Source organism: Xiphophorus couchianus, chromosome 12 (genome assembly GCF_001444195.1).
Source record: "Xiphophorus couchianus chromosome 12, X_couchianus-1.0, whole genome shotgun sequence".
NCBI classification, from domain to species: domain Eukaryota; kingdom Metazoa; phylum Chordata; class Actinopteri; order Cyprinodontiformes; family Poeciliidae; genus Xiphophorus; species Xiphophorus couchianus.
In genome coordinates this window covers 9,073,276-9,089,078 of record NC_040239.1, presented here as the reverse complement: position 1 = coordinate 9,089,078, position 15,803 = coordinate 9,073,276, and the positions used below count along the sequence as shown (strand labels likewise).

Sequence of the window (15,803 nt, the reverse complement as noted above, 5' to 3'; positions counted from 1 at the left end):
AGTTCCAAATTAGTCCTTTTTTTGTTTTATAAGATGTTTTTGTCTGTTACTCTTCACTGAGAAATGCTTTCATTTTGAGAAACCAGGATAATCCATTTGTTTTTCTTTTTTTTTAGCTCATTGAGTCACCATTACTCTTTTGCTACAGCAACTTAATCTTATACTTAAAAAAAACCCAAAAAACTGAACCCAGCTTTACAATTAAGTTGCTTTATTTCCAAGCAAAGAAATTGTATTTTTGGGAAATTGTTGGTGGCACTTTTCCCCCCCAACTGCAATAATTTATATAAAACAAATGTAACTTAACTGTTCTTAGAAATTCTTCTTTAATTGTTAAAACAAAACTGGGAACCTTTCGTTTATGAGTTGTGTCTTCCTGTTTTCCTGCTGTATAACTGTGCCTTGACAAAGAGACCCATTTCTTTCATCCTCACTTGGGCAGGACAAGAGAACATGCCGTGAAAGTAAAGTGTATTCAAAAGGCTCCAGAAAAATAGCTTCTCATCTTACCTTGCACCTATATACAATCAAGGAAATAAATGTAAGAGTTTAAACCAGGATTTACACTTAGGAAATAGCAGCAACATCCTTTTCCATTACAGTCATGTGGAGTTTGTTAAACTCCACAAACTGAAAGCATACCATACTGTATTTTATTTGTAAAACTAAAACCGGAGTCGTGATTTCTTGTGTACTTGTGCCTTTTAAAATCTTGCTGCAGCATTTTGAGCTAACTGTAAGCGTGCAAGAGGAGAACGGATAATAGCAATTGAAAACATAAATAAAATCGCTATAAAATTGCAATCTAAATTGTAGTTAATTTGAATCAACTGTGTTTGGGATGTTTGTCTATGGTTTACATTTGAAATTCCAACTTTGAGTCTTCGCCAGTGCAGAATTGGGACATCTGTCTCACTTCAGTGACATAAAATCTGGATGAAATGCAATGTGACTATCCGAGCATTAAGAAAACATCAGATAGGCATCAGATTTTGGACCAGATGCTGCATAAAAATGGCCTGGGTCATTAAAAGAAGACAACAAAAATTTAGATATTGTTACCATCTGGGCAATAAAAGTCGGATTTTGGCCACCTTTACCTGCAATGTGAACATAATCAAAGACTAAGCTCATAATAAATAAACAGATCATTTGGATTTGGTATAAAACACAGAATGAATATGTGGAAAAACAGCTTTCAAAGAACACCACAACATTTTAAGTCAAAATCTGGAGACCTCTGCCAGACAAAAGGGTTTCGCAATTTATCCGGATTCATGTAATACGGGTCAAAACAGGTCACAAAACTGTGGGTATATATTCGTATATGTGTAATGCAACACTAAATTCCTCAAAAAAAAGATGTTTAATACAAGAAGAAGCAAAAAATATTTTTGATTACAACTAGAATCACAAGTAAATTTTTAGCTTTACCTAAGCATTCCTTTTTGTTGAGTTAAAAAATCTGAATGTTGTTACAGGAAACATTTCCACCTGAACCTACTAAACTATCACCTTATCATCAGCTGCTACATAAAGCCATGGATTCTCTAAAGCGTTAGACGGAGTGCAGCCCGGGTAAAATCCGGTCCACACTTGACTTCCTGCTGTTGTTAAGTGTGTGACCTGCAAACACTGTGTACAAACAGTAGGGAAAAAAAGCTGAGATAGTGACGTGTGAAGCTTGAAACCAGAGAGACGGATGATAAACCACGATGAAGGCGGCAGAACCACACAGTTTGGAGGTTTGATCTCAGCTACGCAAGTTCTGTTTGCTTCTTTGCGGTTTTCTGACTCACTCGTTCTCTTAATGGCCCTTCGGAGCACTTACTTCCCTTATACCGGTGCCAACAATTAGTTCTCTGTATCCTTCTGCCCTACAGGTAGCTGTTAATTACCAGTCATGTTCGTCATTTGTAAAAATGAGCACGTAGAGACTTGAATGTTTCTTTAGATACTGTATCCAGCGCGGTAAACAGCGCATCTCAGGTATTTAGACTCGGTAGAAAAATCTAAACTGCTTCATCACACAGCAGAACGTCTTCCTGAGGGTGTGTGCAACCAGACGGCATCGCTGAACACCACATCCAGACACCAGCAATTAGAACATGGAGAGCAGGTAAGAGCTGTGAGTGGGAGGAGAGGACTGGCTGCATGTTCTTCAGGCAAATAAACAAATATGTTGTACACACAGGCGTCTTCTCTTCCCTTGTTGTGGGAGGGCGGCTTCACCGAGATCCAGGCTGCTGCCCTTCCCTCGGGCATCCTGGATGCCCACGTTGAGGGAGAGCAGCGAGACAGAAGAACGGAGAGAACCAAAAGCCAAAAAAGAAAAAAAAAAGAGAAAGTGAAGAAAAAGAGATTGGTTGGGGTGAGATGAACGCAGCAGCCCATGGTTTGTCTCAGGGCTGCAACAGCTTCCAGAACCGATGTGCAGCAGACTGAAGAGAGGCACGTCTGCCCCACAGGCAGAGACTGGAAAACAGGATCAAAGAGTCGCCAGGGCAACCTGCTTGACACACATTGTATTAAAGCCACACGGTTAATTTGAAAGAGAGGGAAGAAGGGCAAAAGGAGAAGAAAGGGGGAGCTGAGGCGGGGGGACAAAGACGCAGCACAGAGTCGAGTATATTTATCAGGAACTCCTGTCTTACTCGGTTAACTTTACACTCAAAACTCTCTTCAGCTGCTCCACTTTGATTGCTTTTACCTTCGAACTTTGGCTCGAACTCCCCTGGTTCATCTGTTTTTTTCTGATTGTCGTTCAGCGTCTCAGGTTTCCACAGGACACCTTGGTCCACAAATCGGGGGGAAATATCGGCAGGAATTCACGTAAATGGGAAACCCAGGATATAATCTGTGCTGATCCAGGAAAAGCAAATATTCTTTTGTAAACATATCCAGATGTATAAAAACATTCAAATAAATTCTCCTTTTCCTGCAGTGGCATAATCACTCACCAAAAAATGTGAGCACATTTATTAAAAGGAGGAAGAAATAACTTCTTTTTTTTTTAAAAAAGACTCATTTCTACAACGAACCCTTACTTTTTGTTATTAAAACGTTATTTTTTAGGTTGATCATTTTGTATAGAAACTTGTAATAATAAATCTATAACCTTCTCTTTCCCTTTGTCAATTATTCAAGATGAGAAAAGTAAGAGAACATGGCATTTAGATGAGGTGAAAGCTACTGAAGCATCATTTGCATGAACTGTAATTCATCACCACATGATGATTTCAAGAAACTTTGACAATTCAGGCCACATATTTGAGCCCATGGATTACATAAAGTTAGGGAAGATTGGATACTACTTGTTAAATATATTTGAACAACATAATTTTCTACTATTTCGCCACTCGTCTCATAGTTGCAGCATTTTGGCCCTTTTGTGTTAATTCTGATTCATTCTTTTCATAGACATTCCTCATGTGGTTTTGGTTGAGGCGTTAGACGCTTGGACAACTATTTCCTCCGGATTTGGATGATGTAATTTTTGCTCCTGCTTTTTAACTTTCGGATGGTTGTGGTGATGTGTAATCGTGGAAACAAGCCGTTGTTGTTTTTTTTGTTTTACAACTGGTAGCAGCTAATTAACATCTAAAAAGTTCGACTAATACCTTAACTTCAGCTCCAAATCTCTCAGAGGAGTTGATAAAAAAGAGGTTTTGTGGATGCAGAACCAAAATCAAAAAGAAACATGTAGTCGCATGTTTGCGACTACATGTCTCTGCCCGGATCAGCAATATAGACAGACAGAGAGTTAAAGAGAAGTATCAAAAGCAAATGAGGTGGATTAGCAGTGCTGACGGTATCGTCCAGGAGATGTTACCGTGCAATATCATCTCTGTTGAGCCACAAACCGAGCTCTTGGTATGTCATGACACTCATGAGACTGTCGTACAAAAACAGTCTTCAGTCAGAGGCATCTCCAGATTCACTGCAAGCCTGACTGCTTCTGGATATCCTTCCCATAGCATCAATATCCACGACTCTTTGGAAGATATTTGGATGAATCCCTTTGGAATAAATGAAGTATTTATGAATTGAATTCAATTTTATGTATGGCATAGTTTATTTATGCAAAAATAACATTGGTGTTATTTATGTTTAGATATCATTGCTTTTCTAACATACCCTAAAGTTACTTTTAATTCCCCAGCTAACTTCCCCTGTAAAGTTTTCCAGACATTTTCCGTAACTTAGCAACCCTGCTCTTCACACCATATTGTCTACAATATACTTTCATAAAGCTAAAGCTGTCATGTTGCAAAAGTAATTCCTGCACCACAATGTGCATGCTTTAATATCCATTCATGGACTTAGATGTAATAATAATTTATCATGTGTTTCTGGTGTGCATAATAATTGCTGTCCGGTCATTGATAGCTTCCTAGTGTTCTCTTTAAGTCTCACTCATGGGGTAATAACCCCAGGAAAATCTGGGTAGGCAGGACTTGAAGCCAGCGTGGGACTGCACATATTTCCACTGTTATATTATTAATAATAAATCTGACTTGTTATTTGGTTTCAAAAAGCAAGGAACATGTTTTTATGGGTACACACGGGCTGCACATGAGGCTCCTGGAACTGTCAGTCAAGCCTGAATCATTGTGAAGCATTTTACTCGGTAATCTTTGCCTCACTTGGTTAACTTTCTGCTCGTTCTTCAGCTGCTCCGCTTTGACTGCATTTTTTGACTTTTAAACTTTGGGTTGAACTCCTCTCATTCATCTGGACTTTTCTGATTATTGTTTAGGGTATTGGATTTCCACAAGACGGTTTGGTGAATTAATAAGAGGCACAGAGAGAAAAACACCCTTTCAGGTAACCAGGTGTTCCATTCAGGCTACTTCTAAAGACGTTTATGAAGGAAAAGGTCGACATCATCTTTAAACCCTTAAAGATCATATTTGTAAAGACAAGGGACATTAATTTTATAGTGTTTCTTCTGGAATACCTGTACATGTAAATGGTAGACTCAACACATTACTAATCCACATTAACAGCTCAAAATGCAACATTTGTTTTCAATTTTAAAAGTTTAATTTCAACCTTGGACACGATGCACAGCTGAATGCCCATATTTGTGATTTTTCTGAGCAGACGACGTGAGAAGTCTGACTCTGGTTTAATCCTTGGTTAAGAAATTCATATTTGCATTGAAGCAAACAATTTCACTCAGTTCTCCATTCAGGTACAAAAGAGGAATCAAAATTCTAAAAAAAAAAAAAAAAAAAAAAAAAAAAAACCCAGAAAACAAACAAAAACAAAAAACATGACGACTAAACAACCTGCTGATTTTTTTAATCATTATTCTTGGAGATAACCCAACACTCGTGGCACAATGAAGGCGACTCTTCCTAAATGATACGCCGTTCACTTGAAATGACATCTGAGATAAAAAAGCTCATCGAGAGGCAACGGGAATGTTGAGCAGAGTCGGGTTAGAGCTGCTCGGGACGAGGTGGGGGGTGTGTGCGCGATAAACAGCGGACGGGGGTCAGGGGGGAGGAGGGGAGTCTCCAGACAGTTGGAAGGCATTAGGGTGTCGGACAGGGACTTGTCAGATGCAGCTGTTGCTGCAGCTGATTGATAGTTTGTATTGGGGCATGATGAGAAACTCCAGTCACCAGCTAGTGTTGAGAGGTTATGTCCAAAAGAAAAAGGAAAGAAGACACAGTACAAATAAAATAAAAACAAATCTGACATTGGTCAACACTATAAAGACACATAATTCATGACATTGCTCCACGTTGTGGCTATAACCAGGTCAGTCAATCAACTTTTTTCTTTCTTTCTTTTTTTTTTTGGTCTTTGATTTGAGACATTCAGACATTTAAAAAACAAATCAGAATTCTGCTTTACGAGATTAACATACATAAGCTATAAAATATAACCTAAATCGTACATTTATAAAAGCCCTCAGACTTCCTCCCAGCGCTGCTTTCAGTCACTCGGTTAGTAGTTTGTACTTGTGTGCGGTTACACTGTAAATTGTTTGTTTGCATCTACCTAATACTCCATGAGATAGTCAGAATACACTACTCGGATTACAGGTAACTACCGTACAGAACACAGGGCTTTAGGCTATGCACTCCGTTCACACAACAACAATGTGTTGTTGAAGAGTCAAAGGGAGAAGCAGACTTTACAGCATACAGTACTTCTCAGTGGAAAAGAACATCAACTGTGCGCTCTCAAACATCTTGCAAAGCAATTAGTGGAGATGCTAAACATATCAATCTGGGCTCCACTTAGTTTCATGTCTCTGTGTGCATGTGGGCGTGTGCTTCAGAGTGTGTGTTAGTGTTTAATGCTGACTACAGACTTTCTAAGTGTCCTAAATGCCTTTGATCACATAACAATGGCACAAACAGTAGTAAACAAGGTTTCCATTGTTGGCAGGCTTCAGGGACTTTTCTCTGAGCCTGGGTGGCTCTAAGGGTGGCTCTCTTCTGTCAGTCTGCCGGGGCTCGACTGATGCCCCGGTTCACTATTCCGATGTGAAAACTGAGACCGCGGCGGAGGGAGGACAACATACAATATTCATCACAAAGAGTGGCCGACATCTGTTGCGTTTTCCTGTGTGTTTGTGTCTGCGCTTGCTCAGGTGTGTGGACGTGGGCACCAGCAGGACGTGGCGGTTGGCAGCCGCTGACGTGCGTTAACATCATATCCTCGCCGGCTCCGTTTCCTTGTCCTCCAGCAGGCTGATGAGCTGACCAAAACTCTCCTTCATTGACTCCATGTTGTCAACAGTGCAGCCCTCCAGGATCCATCGCTTTCCTCTCGCCAGCGGCTCCAGCTCAAAGTATTTCTTTATCTGCAGACAGAAATGCAAGGAGATCAAATTACACTGTTCTGTTGCATTTATTAAAAAAAATAAAAAAAAGTCAAATAATTGATTTTAGGGCTGGAGTTAATTATGTTTGTAATCGATTATTATGATGATTTTTCATTTAACCACTTAACCTCATTTAATACAATATAAAATATATGTAAAAATGCAGATAGATAATTAAATTCTTTATTTCCTTAATAAGAAAATGAACATGTAATTGCCAAAAACACAATAAGATAGCAAAGAATGCATATACTGTTAAATGCTTAAATCAACTCTTCCTGCTTCACTTAACACCAATGAAGTGCAGGGCTGATTTGTAGACTATTTTTTAAATTAACCAATTAATAATTTTGCAGAATTTGAACCAGGTGAAGCTAAAACTATGCAATTTGAGGAGCTGTGGGTAGAACATATTTACATGCAAAGAAGGGTTTTCATCTAATATATAAAATATATATTTTCATTCAGTTTTGGCTTAATTACAGCTCTGAGAGTGTTTTTTTTCAGTGGGTTTATTTTAGAGTTAGTAAATGCCAATGAACAATTATTGGATGACTAAATTGGTTGATTATTTCAATAATTGACAAATCATAATTAATGTGATTGTGTCAGCCCTAAGTTGATTTTGCAATTAAGAGACATTAACAATTAATTGCTCATTGTTTCACTATGTTTTTAAAGACAAAGTAATATTTATGTAAATAATCTTCTAATGAAATGAATCAGAGGTACTTAAGTTAAAACACATATTTCATGTCAAAATTGAACATTTTTCCAGACTTGCATTTCCAAAGCTCTGAATTTTTGTTTGTTTTTAAAAAAATAAATACATAAAAGAAATCACTGACTCACTGATAAACAGATGGATGAATAGATGGATGGTCAAATAGATGGATGAATGGTAGACAGAAAAAAATTAATGGACCGATAGATACTGTAAACATCAATATTTTTCCCTTTTCCAAACTGTAATAGTTGTATAAGAAACAGGATTTACGGTGAACAGCATCAATTTTCTTCTTAAATATTTTATCTGGTTAAAAACACACAATACAAGATTCCAACAATATTTTCCATGTGTTCTCCATGCATTTTTCAAGCAGTTTTTATTTTATATTCTGGACTTTCACAAACAAAAATAATATAATTTGTTCCATTTTAATGTTTGTCTGTTTCGCAAGTCAATAAAGGAGTACAATGCTTTCAATTTGGCAGTGCAGTAAAAGAAATGTTTTTATTTTATTGCACCTAGACTAACTACAATGAGATTGGAGTCTTTCCACATTCAAGTTAAGAACCATGGGTAGCTTAATACTGTGATCTGAGAAGTTGCAAAATGGCCATTTTCCCATTTTTGAATGAGTGCACCGGAAGCGTTAATCTGTATGTTCTTGGAACAGCAAAATGTTTAACAAATTTTATAAAAATGGAAGCTATGCTGTTACAAATTACACAGATGTAAAATATAAATAAATAAAAAAATCTATTTGTTTTTTTACACATCTTTTTTGGTCATCCTTATTCAGCCCCAGAAAATTATAAAAGCAATTTCCAGATTATTGAAGACTGTACAGGGACCCTGGGAGGTAGAAACTGATATGCGGTTTACTAAAGTTTAGTAAAATAAAGTTTAAATAAGACTAAGATGTTTAGATCAATGTCACCTCATCTCAGCCGATTTGGAGTTAAAATCAGCTTTGATTTCTGCAGACGTGTCTTGACGACAGTGTAAACTAACAAATAAAACCAACACAGTTGAACAGATGAGGACTAAATGAAACAAAGCAGCCGCTTCATGTGAAAAATATTTGGCATGTTGGCTTGGCACTGCTCTATGTAACGGTTGATTATAAAGTTCATATGTTGGCTTTTGGCAGCTCTTGACAGCAGGGGAGCAGGAAGGTTTGTGGAGGAAGCAGAACCAGCTGTTAGGTAAAAACAAATCTCAGGCAGAGGGAAACAATGTCCTAGACCTCCACTGATCGTCCTGCAGGTTGTTAGGGAATTTGACATTTTCAAGCTGAGAGTAAAGGAAGGTTTTGCTCAAGCTATCTCCTCCTGTTTGCCTGATGACAGGTGACAAAATGAGCAAAGAAAAATGTTTGCATCAGAGGAGAATCCTAAAAACTAATCTGAATAATTTAGCACTATGTTGAACTTTTCATGCATATTTTTAGAACTATTTTGGTAATACAGTAGTTTTGTATAGTAATGTAGCAGTCGTAAATAGAAGTAGCTAGTAGAAATTAAAATAAAATAAAAAAGATTAGAAAGATTATAGTCCCAAAAAGATCAATTTAAGAATGTCAAGACACTTTTAGAATAATTCTAATTTTAATTTAAAATCTACCAGAATTATTTAAAAACACAACTTAAATACAACTTTGTCAACTTAAAATTACATTTATTTCAGAAAAAGTGCTTGTTTTTGCTTTTATTATCACACCTAAATGTTTTAGATCTTGAAAGACCTTTAAATATATTTTTAAGATAATTCAAATAAAGCTGTTTTCAAATGATGAGGCCATGCGGTGTTTGCGAATCTTTCACATTGCTGAGGATAAATTCTGGTCTCTTTGTGGAATTGTTTTAATTCAGTTACACTGAAGTTGATTTGGCCATTAACATTCTGCTTAAGGCTATGCCATACAATCTTAACCACAGATTTTGACTAGGACCCTGCAAAACTTCAATTGTTTTCCCTGAACCATTCATTGGTGGGCTTCATGGTGTGCTTTGGATCATTGTTCTGCTGCATAACCCAAGTGGAATAGAACAACCATAAATTGCTGAATCTTGGTTCTATCGGTTACGCCAAAGTAGCCAGGTTCTGTAAAGGCAAAGCAGCTGCAAACAACCATTCTACCTTAAAAACATTTAGGACTGGTTTCATGATGTTCTTTATCTGACATGCTATATTAGTTTTATGGCAATGGATTGGTGCAAAGTTTGTCTAGTCAGTTCACAGAATATTTGCCCCAAAACAGTCAAGATTTATTGTTAAACCATAAACAAAGATGTTACAAAGATGACCTGTAAGAGTTGTCAGTGCGCTCTGAGTAACTGTGGTGTGCTGGGCATTCCTCAGAAGGTCTCCCGCTGCCTCATATTTTCCCCATCTGTACATAATTTCTCTTTCCAATAATATATGCTGCTTTTATAAAATATTGTGGCCTAGTTCATGATGTCAGATGAATTGTATTTTAGTGATTTTTTAATGTACATACCTGGTAATAACAGAGTCTCTAATGAAGCTGAACTCATCTTTTCAAAACAAAAAAAAACTTAATCATAATAAATTTATAATTTAACGAGGGAGCAAACAATTCTCATAGTTTTTCAGGTTGTCTTGTTTATTGCTTTTTAAATAAAATGTTTTTTTGGAAACTGTATTATTTGAATTTTACTGAGGTTATCCAGATATCAAAATTGGTTTGATAATTTGAAATATTTCATTTGTACAAAAAAGTAAAAAAACAAACAAAAACAAAACAAAATAAAAAACAGAACTCTGAGAGAAGTAAATACTTTTTCAAAAGTGTCACAAGCAGATACTTTTGTTCAACAATAGAAAGTGGAATACCTATACCAGAGGAAGAAATTATGAAAGAAAAAAACACACCAGCATATTCCTAAAAAACATTGATGGAAGAAGCCACAAATTAACACGTCTACATTTTTTAAGACCTGCTAACATAATATCTGGCTGTATTTAAGACTCTTTAAAACTGAAATTTATTTAAGATTCATAAAATAATTTTTTTCTCTCATTTTCACAAATTGAAAGTGAATAGAATTCAAATCTGGTCCTTTAAAGCAAGCAATAAAATTTGTGTTTTATTTGATTTTTGTTCAGCGGCATTACGTTTGGAATTGAAGAAAAAAAACAAAAACATTTTTGACAGCACATTCTTCTGAAAAGCAGATGTATACCAGCAGAATACAGCAAAGACCAGGAAATCCACACAGACACCCATCACACAGCCAAATGACTTTTCAACTTCAAGTGAAATTGCTTTTGTCTAGACTGTGCAGTGCTGTCTAGCTGTGCCATGGTGTGTGGCATGAAGAGGATGGGAAGGAGGAGGAAGGGGGATGTATTCTTTGTGTCTGCCTAAACCCAGCCAGCCGTGCCAGCGAGTGGGAGAGTGAGTGCCGTCTCTGCCCCCCTGAGCAGAGTCTGTGTTCGGGTGTAATGTGAGTTTAATGACAGATTAAGTCACCTCAGCCGCGTTTGGCTCAGAAACCTGGCTAGAAAGCTGAGTGGACCCAAACAGTGTTAACAAATCTGTCTGGGTAACTTGAGCTGCCCTAGTCCAGGCTGTAGCCCCAGACCTAGACTGCAGACGGTGTGGCTGGCTGCCTGTCTGGCTGGCTGGCTGGTTGGTTGGTTGGTTGGTTGGTTGACTCATCTGCCTGTAGCCAAGGCCCTCTTCTGGAAGACACTGGCCTCTGCACTGACAGACAGTCAAACGGCTAAGAGTGACCTCTGTGTGCAGACAGGCTGGAGCTTCTCTAACTTCCCCTGCTTGACTAATTGGCTGGCTGTATATACTTGGGAGTATCTGCCAGCCTTCTACAGAACACAACTAATGATACCATACAACTCAAGAAGCTGGAGTGTTAAATAACTACTTGCTTAGTTTAAGCTGACCAAGAGTGACTTTGCAAGGGCAGGATTTCAATGAGAACTCAAAGATTTAAATCCTACAACAGACTGAGAGAACACGTTGTTAAAGTCAAGTCTCAGTTTTTACGTGTCTGAAGGAACCCCGTGACCTAACAGCCGGTGTCTACCCACTCCGAAAGTCAACAAGTATGGCCCAAACCAGTTTCCCTGAGATTAAGTCCTCCTAAGCACACTTATGCTTGCTTAAGGAATTGCGTGAGGCAGCAGGATGGGTAAGCCAAACAAGACCTGGGTTGCCAGATGGCTTCGAGGATGACCACTGGGTCATCCAATCTAGCTTCTTCTAGGTCATACAGTCCATATAGGGCCTTACAATGCACATGGAAGAAAGATATTTATTCATATATAAGTGTCCAAAACGTTAAACTACTCTCTGATTGTAACAAATTGATTTTAGATACATTAAAGTCAAGAAAATCCTCACAGAACATAGTATGAAGGGAAACTACTTTATTAAGCAAATGTTTAGAACTGGCAAAAGGTTTGAGATTTGACATATTGTAATTCTGTCTTAATTTATTTAACATCAGAAGACTAGTAAAGTTTGGCGATGCAGAAAAAAGTTATCTACAATGGTACGCCAGATAAAACTACAAGTTAGTGTCACAAACACCTGACTTCAAAGAATGGAATAGAGGTGTTAGGCAACCTGGCAAAGTATGTCACGTTACCTAAATATGTATTTAGGGTATCTGCAGGACAGCAACTGAAATAAACCTGGCTGAAGACTCTGTAAGCTTCTTCAAGAAATATTTAAAACTGTCATCATAAATTTTACAAGTGTATTAAAATAGTCAACCCAGAAATGACCATGGTGGAAAATGGGTCTGTGGAAAATGTCTCGTCATTAGATATGCATTGTTTGGTTCGATAGTTTGTGACCCAGTAACTGCATGATTAGTCAGCTAAGCTTAAGCTCCAACTCTGGCAGGAATACCTCAGACTTCTTAAGATGGCAAAGGGGCATGTATGGCACGTGCTTTCAGTGGCTCCATTACTTATGCCAGATTACTTCATGTGACGGCCGCAGTCGGCATCATGCCAAGTCAAGAGGATATCCTGGCAGAATTAAAAGGGCTTTAATAGTTCTCTACAGAGCTCTATTCTGGCCATCTGACTAACTAAGCCAACCAGAGACAGGGGACAGAAAAAGAAGTCAACAGGCAAGAAGCTCATTTATAGATTTAGAGGTTATATGATGATGTATGATGATGAATATACATGGGAAAAATAGACAAATCTCAGACCAAGAATGTGTTGCAGGGCCCATATGTCTCTGTTCTTGATTCTGACATACAAAAACAACTTTCCTGAAACTCTCCAATGTGTTCCAAACTCCTGCTTCTCCTAGCATCCCAGAACCAACTTCAAGCATTAAATTATCACAGAGCAATTTACACAACATGTCTCCAATTCCATAAAATAATATGGCACTAAGAAAGTCTAACAAGCTTACTCATGGTTGCATTCACATCTACAGAGGATTCACAGCTACATTGCAAGTTTGATGTACACATTTGTATGAAACTAAAAACTTCACAAAGATCTAAACATGTAACCATACATCTCAGCATTTAGCAAAACCTGTACCTCAGTGGTTAGGCTACATGTCTCCCTCAAGTCGAGGGTTTTAAATATCTTGGGTTCTTGGTCAGGTGTGGTGGTAAGATGAACCTTAAGATGGATAGTTGGAATGGGACCTTGTCTTGTACTAATGAGTGTGATGCTACTTTCTGTGTAACCACAGAGCTAAGTTGAAAAGCAAATAACTAATTTACTGGTCCAACTATGTTTCTTCTTCCATGTTATGAGATATGGATCAAGAACTAAGGAAGGAATGGCTGAAACAACCGCCTTCCACTGGTAGTTGGTCACAGCTTTAGAGACAAAAAATCTTGTAGCTTCCTTTTAAAATGGAGTCATCTGAGGAAATTCAGACATTTGATCATCTATACTCCTGAAAACCTTCCTTTGGAGTTTCCCCAGTAAGAGGGGAACCGTTTGGTCTGGAAAAACCTAATATTTACCATGAATGAATTAGCTGGAGATTGTAACTAGGAAGAGAGAGGTCTGAGTTTTTATCCAGAACTTGTTACCTTCATGAACAGGCTTTAGATAATGTGACAACCTGGCAAACTGTGTTGAACTCGACTTTTTTTTTTATGAAGCCAAAACCCTAATAACCTTGGTACACTGGAAGGGCCATGTATGTTTCCTAGTTAGATTTGCAAAGATATTTGTGATGAGTAAATTTTGAGAGTAATGGCAGAGGCCAAAGACAATAGAATTACATTAACATACCACGTTCAGGTTCATACTCATAAAAGCTCCTACTATGGTTCAGTGGTTTTGTGTTATGTTCACAAACTTGGGAAATCTAGAGTCAGTTCTTGCAGAGTGTAACAGTGAAGCCAGATGGAACAGATGCATATTAGCTGGACAAACTCCTACGGCAGAAAGATATTGTGAAAGAGATCTCAATGACGTCTACTGTCAGCTCTTAATTTCTCATTTGGGAAAAGCCGTTTTGCTGAGTTGAGCTCTGCTAGACGCCTTAGGTTCCAAAAGCCTAGGAAACCTGCCAGAGCTAAATTGAATCATAATCAAGAATCCCTTTCTTTTCAAATTATAAGATTATAAGAGAATTTTTAGAAAATGTTTAGTTGTAAGAATTTTCTTTTTCAAACTTATTTAGAAGTTAAAACTAAGTAGAAATGTGACAAACATTCAAGACGTAACTTAAACCGAACTTGCCTGGCAAAGTGAAGTATACTAAATGATCCTCTAAAGCTAGACACCATGCAGAGATTCAAAGAAATTCAGGAATAAATGAGAAAGAATTGAGATTGATTAATTTGGAAAGGGCTGCAAAACCATTTCTAAAGCTTTAGGACTCCAGTGAACCACGGTGAAAGTCTTTATCACAGTGGTAAAACCTCCCAGGAGTGGCACGCTAACCAAATTAACCCAAGAGAGCTGCAACGACTCATTCAAGAGGTCACAAATGACTCCACCACAAGATCCAAAAAACTACAGGCCTCACTGACCTCAGTTAAGGCCAGAGGTCATGCCTCCACCATAAGAGACTAGGCAAAATGGCAAAGTTGAGAAAAAAGAATATTACATCCACATCTCAATTTTTCCAGAACGCACTTTGATGATCCCCAAGTCTTTTGGGAAAACATTCTTTGGACCGAAGAGACAAAGTTGAACTCTTTGGAAGGCACGTGTCCTGTTCAGACTGTTGTAATAGTAACATGGCTTTCAGAAAAAGAATATCATACAAACAGTAAAATGCGGTGATGGTCATCTTGCTCTTGAACACGTCCACACACTTGAGCAAACACAGAACCATAAATTGTACTGTCTACCAAATCATCCTGAAGGACATTAATACAACATGCTGCAAAGATGAGTTGGACAAAACTCCTCCACAGCTGGCAAAGACTCAATGAAAGTTATCTCAAACACTTGATTGCAGTTGTTGATGTTCAGATTGGCTGAACCAGTTATTGGGTTTATGAGGTGATCAGTTTTTTCCACACAGAGCCATGTGTGCTTGTATTTTTCCTCTCCCTCAACAATAAACACCTTTAAAAATGCAGTTCATTTAAAACCACATTTTGGGTTTACTAGTGTTGTCTTTGTCTAATATGTAAACTGATTTGATGTTCTGAAATACTAATGTGCGACAAACATAAAAAAAAAAAATAAGGAAATTAAGAAGGGGGCAAAACCTTTTTATACACCACTCTATGTCCAGTGATCACTTGTTTCCCAAGCTTTACCATTGTGTCAAAGGCTCACAGTACAAGGAAGCTATATGACTGGGGAAGAAAGCATTAGAGGGTCTCTTCACAAGGGAAAGTCGCGTACTCAAATATCCAAGACAATCAATTACACCATCCCCTGACATGCTGGCCCCTGTGAAGATATCAGTCACTTGGAAAGTGGCCCACACTGGCGGCTACATTGAAATGGAAGGGTAATGTGAGATCCCCTCACCTTATAATAATGTTCTTTTGTTTGCTTTTCCGGCTAACCTAAAGAGTCTTAAAGACATCAGAGGGCCTGGAGGTCCCCAGGAGAGGAACACTTAGGAAGCTCGTGAAAAAACAAACACTGCACCACAAACTGACAGAGGTGTCAAATGAAACGACCTACTGGCCAGTAAGTAAAACCTAAAGCCTATTTAAGCAAGAGTGTAACACCTTCAATTATGGACCAAAGGTTTTGCATCTTAGAGGATTACTGTCACAGGTCTTA

At 38.0% G+C, this 15,803-nt stretch overlaps 1 protein-coding gene across 2 annotated transcripts in view; it reads right to left on the bottom strand.

Annotated features, from left to right (window-relative positions):
- Positions 1–5,023: 5,023 nt before the first annotated feature.
- Positions 5,024–15,803, bottom strand: part of LOC114154377 (ADP-ribosylation factor-like protein 15) — a 106,646-nt gene continuing 95,866 nt past the window's right edge. For both annotated transcript variants that reach the window (XM_028033426.1, XM_028033425.1), the window contains exon 5: positions 5,024–6,826. In XM_028033426.1, the coding sequence (XP_027889227.1) occupies positions 6,674–6,826 (153 nt within the window). In that variant the 3' untranslated portion in view covers positions 5,024–6,673. The remainder of the gene's footprint in view (positions 6,827–15,803) is intronic.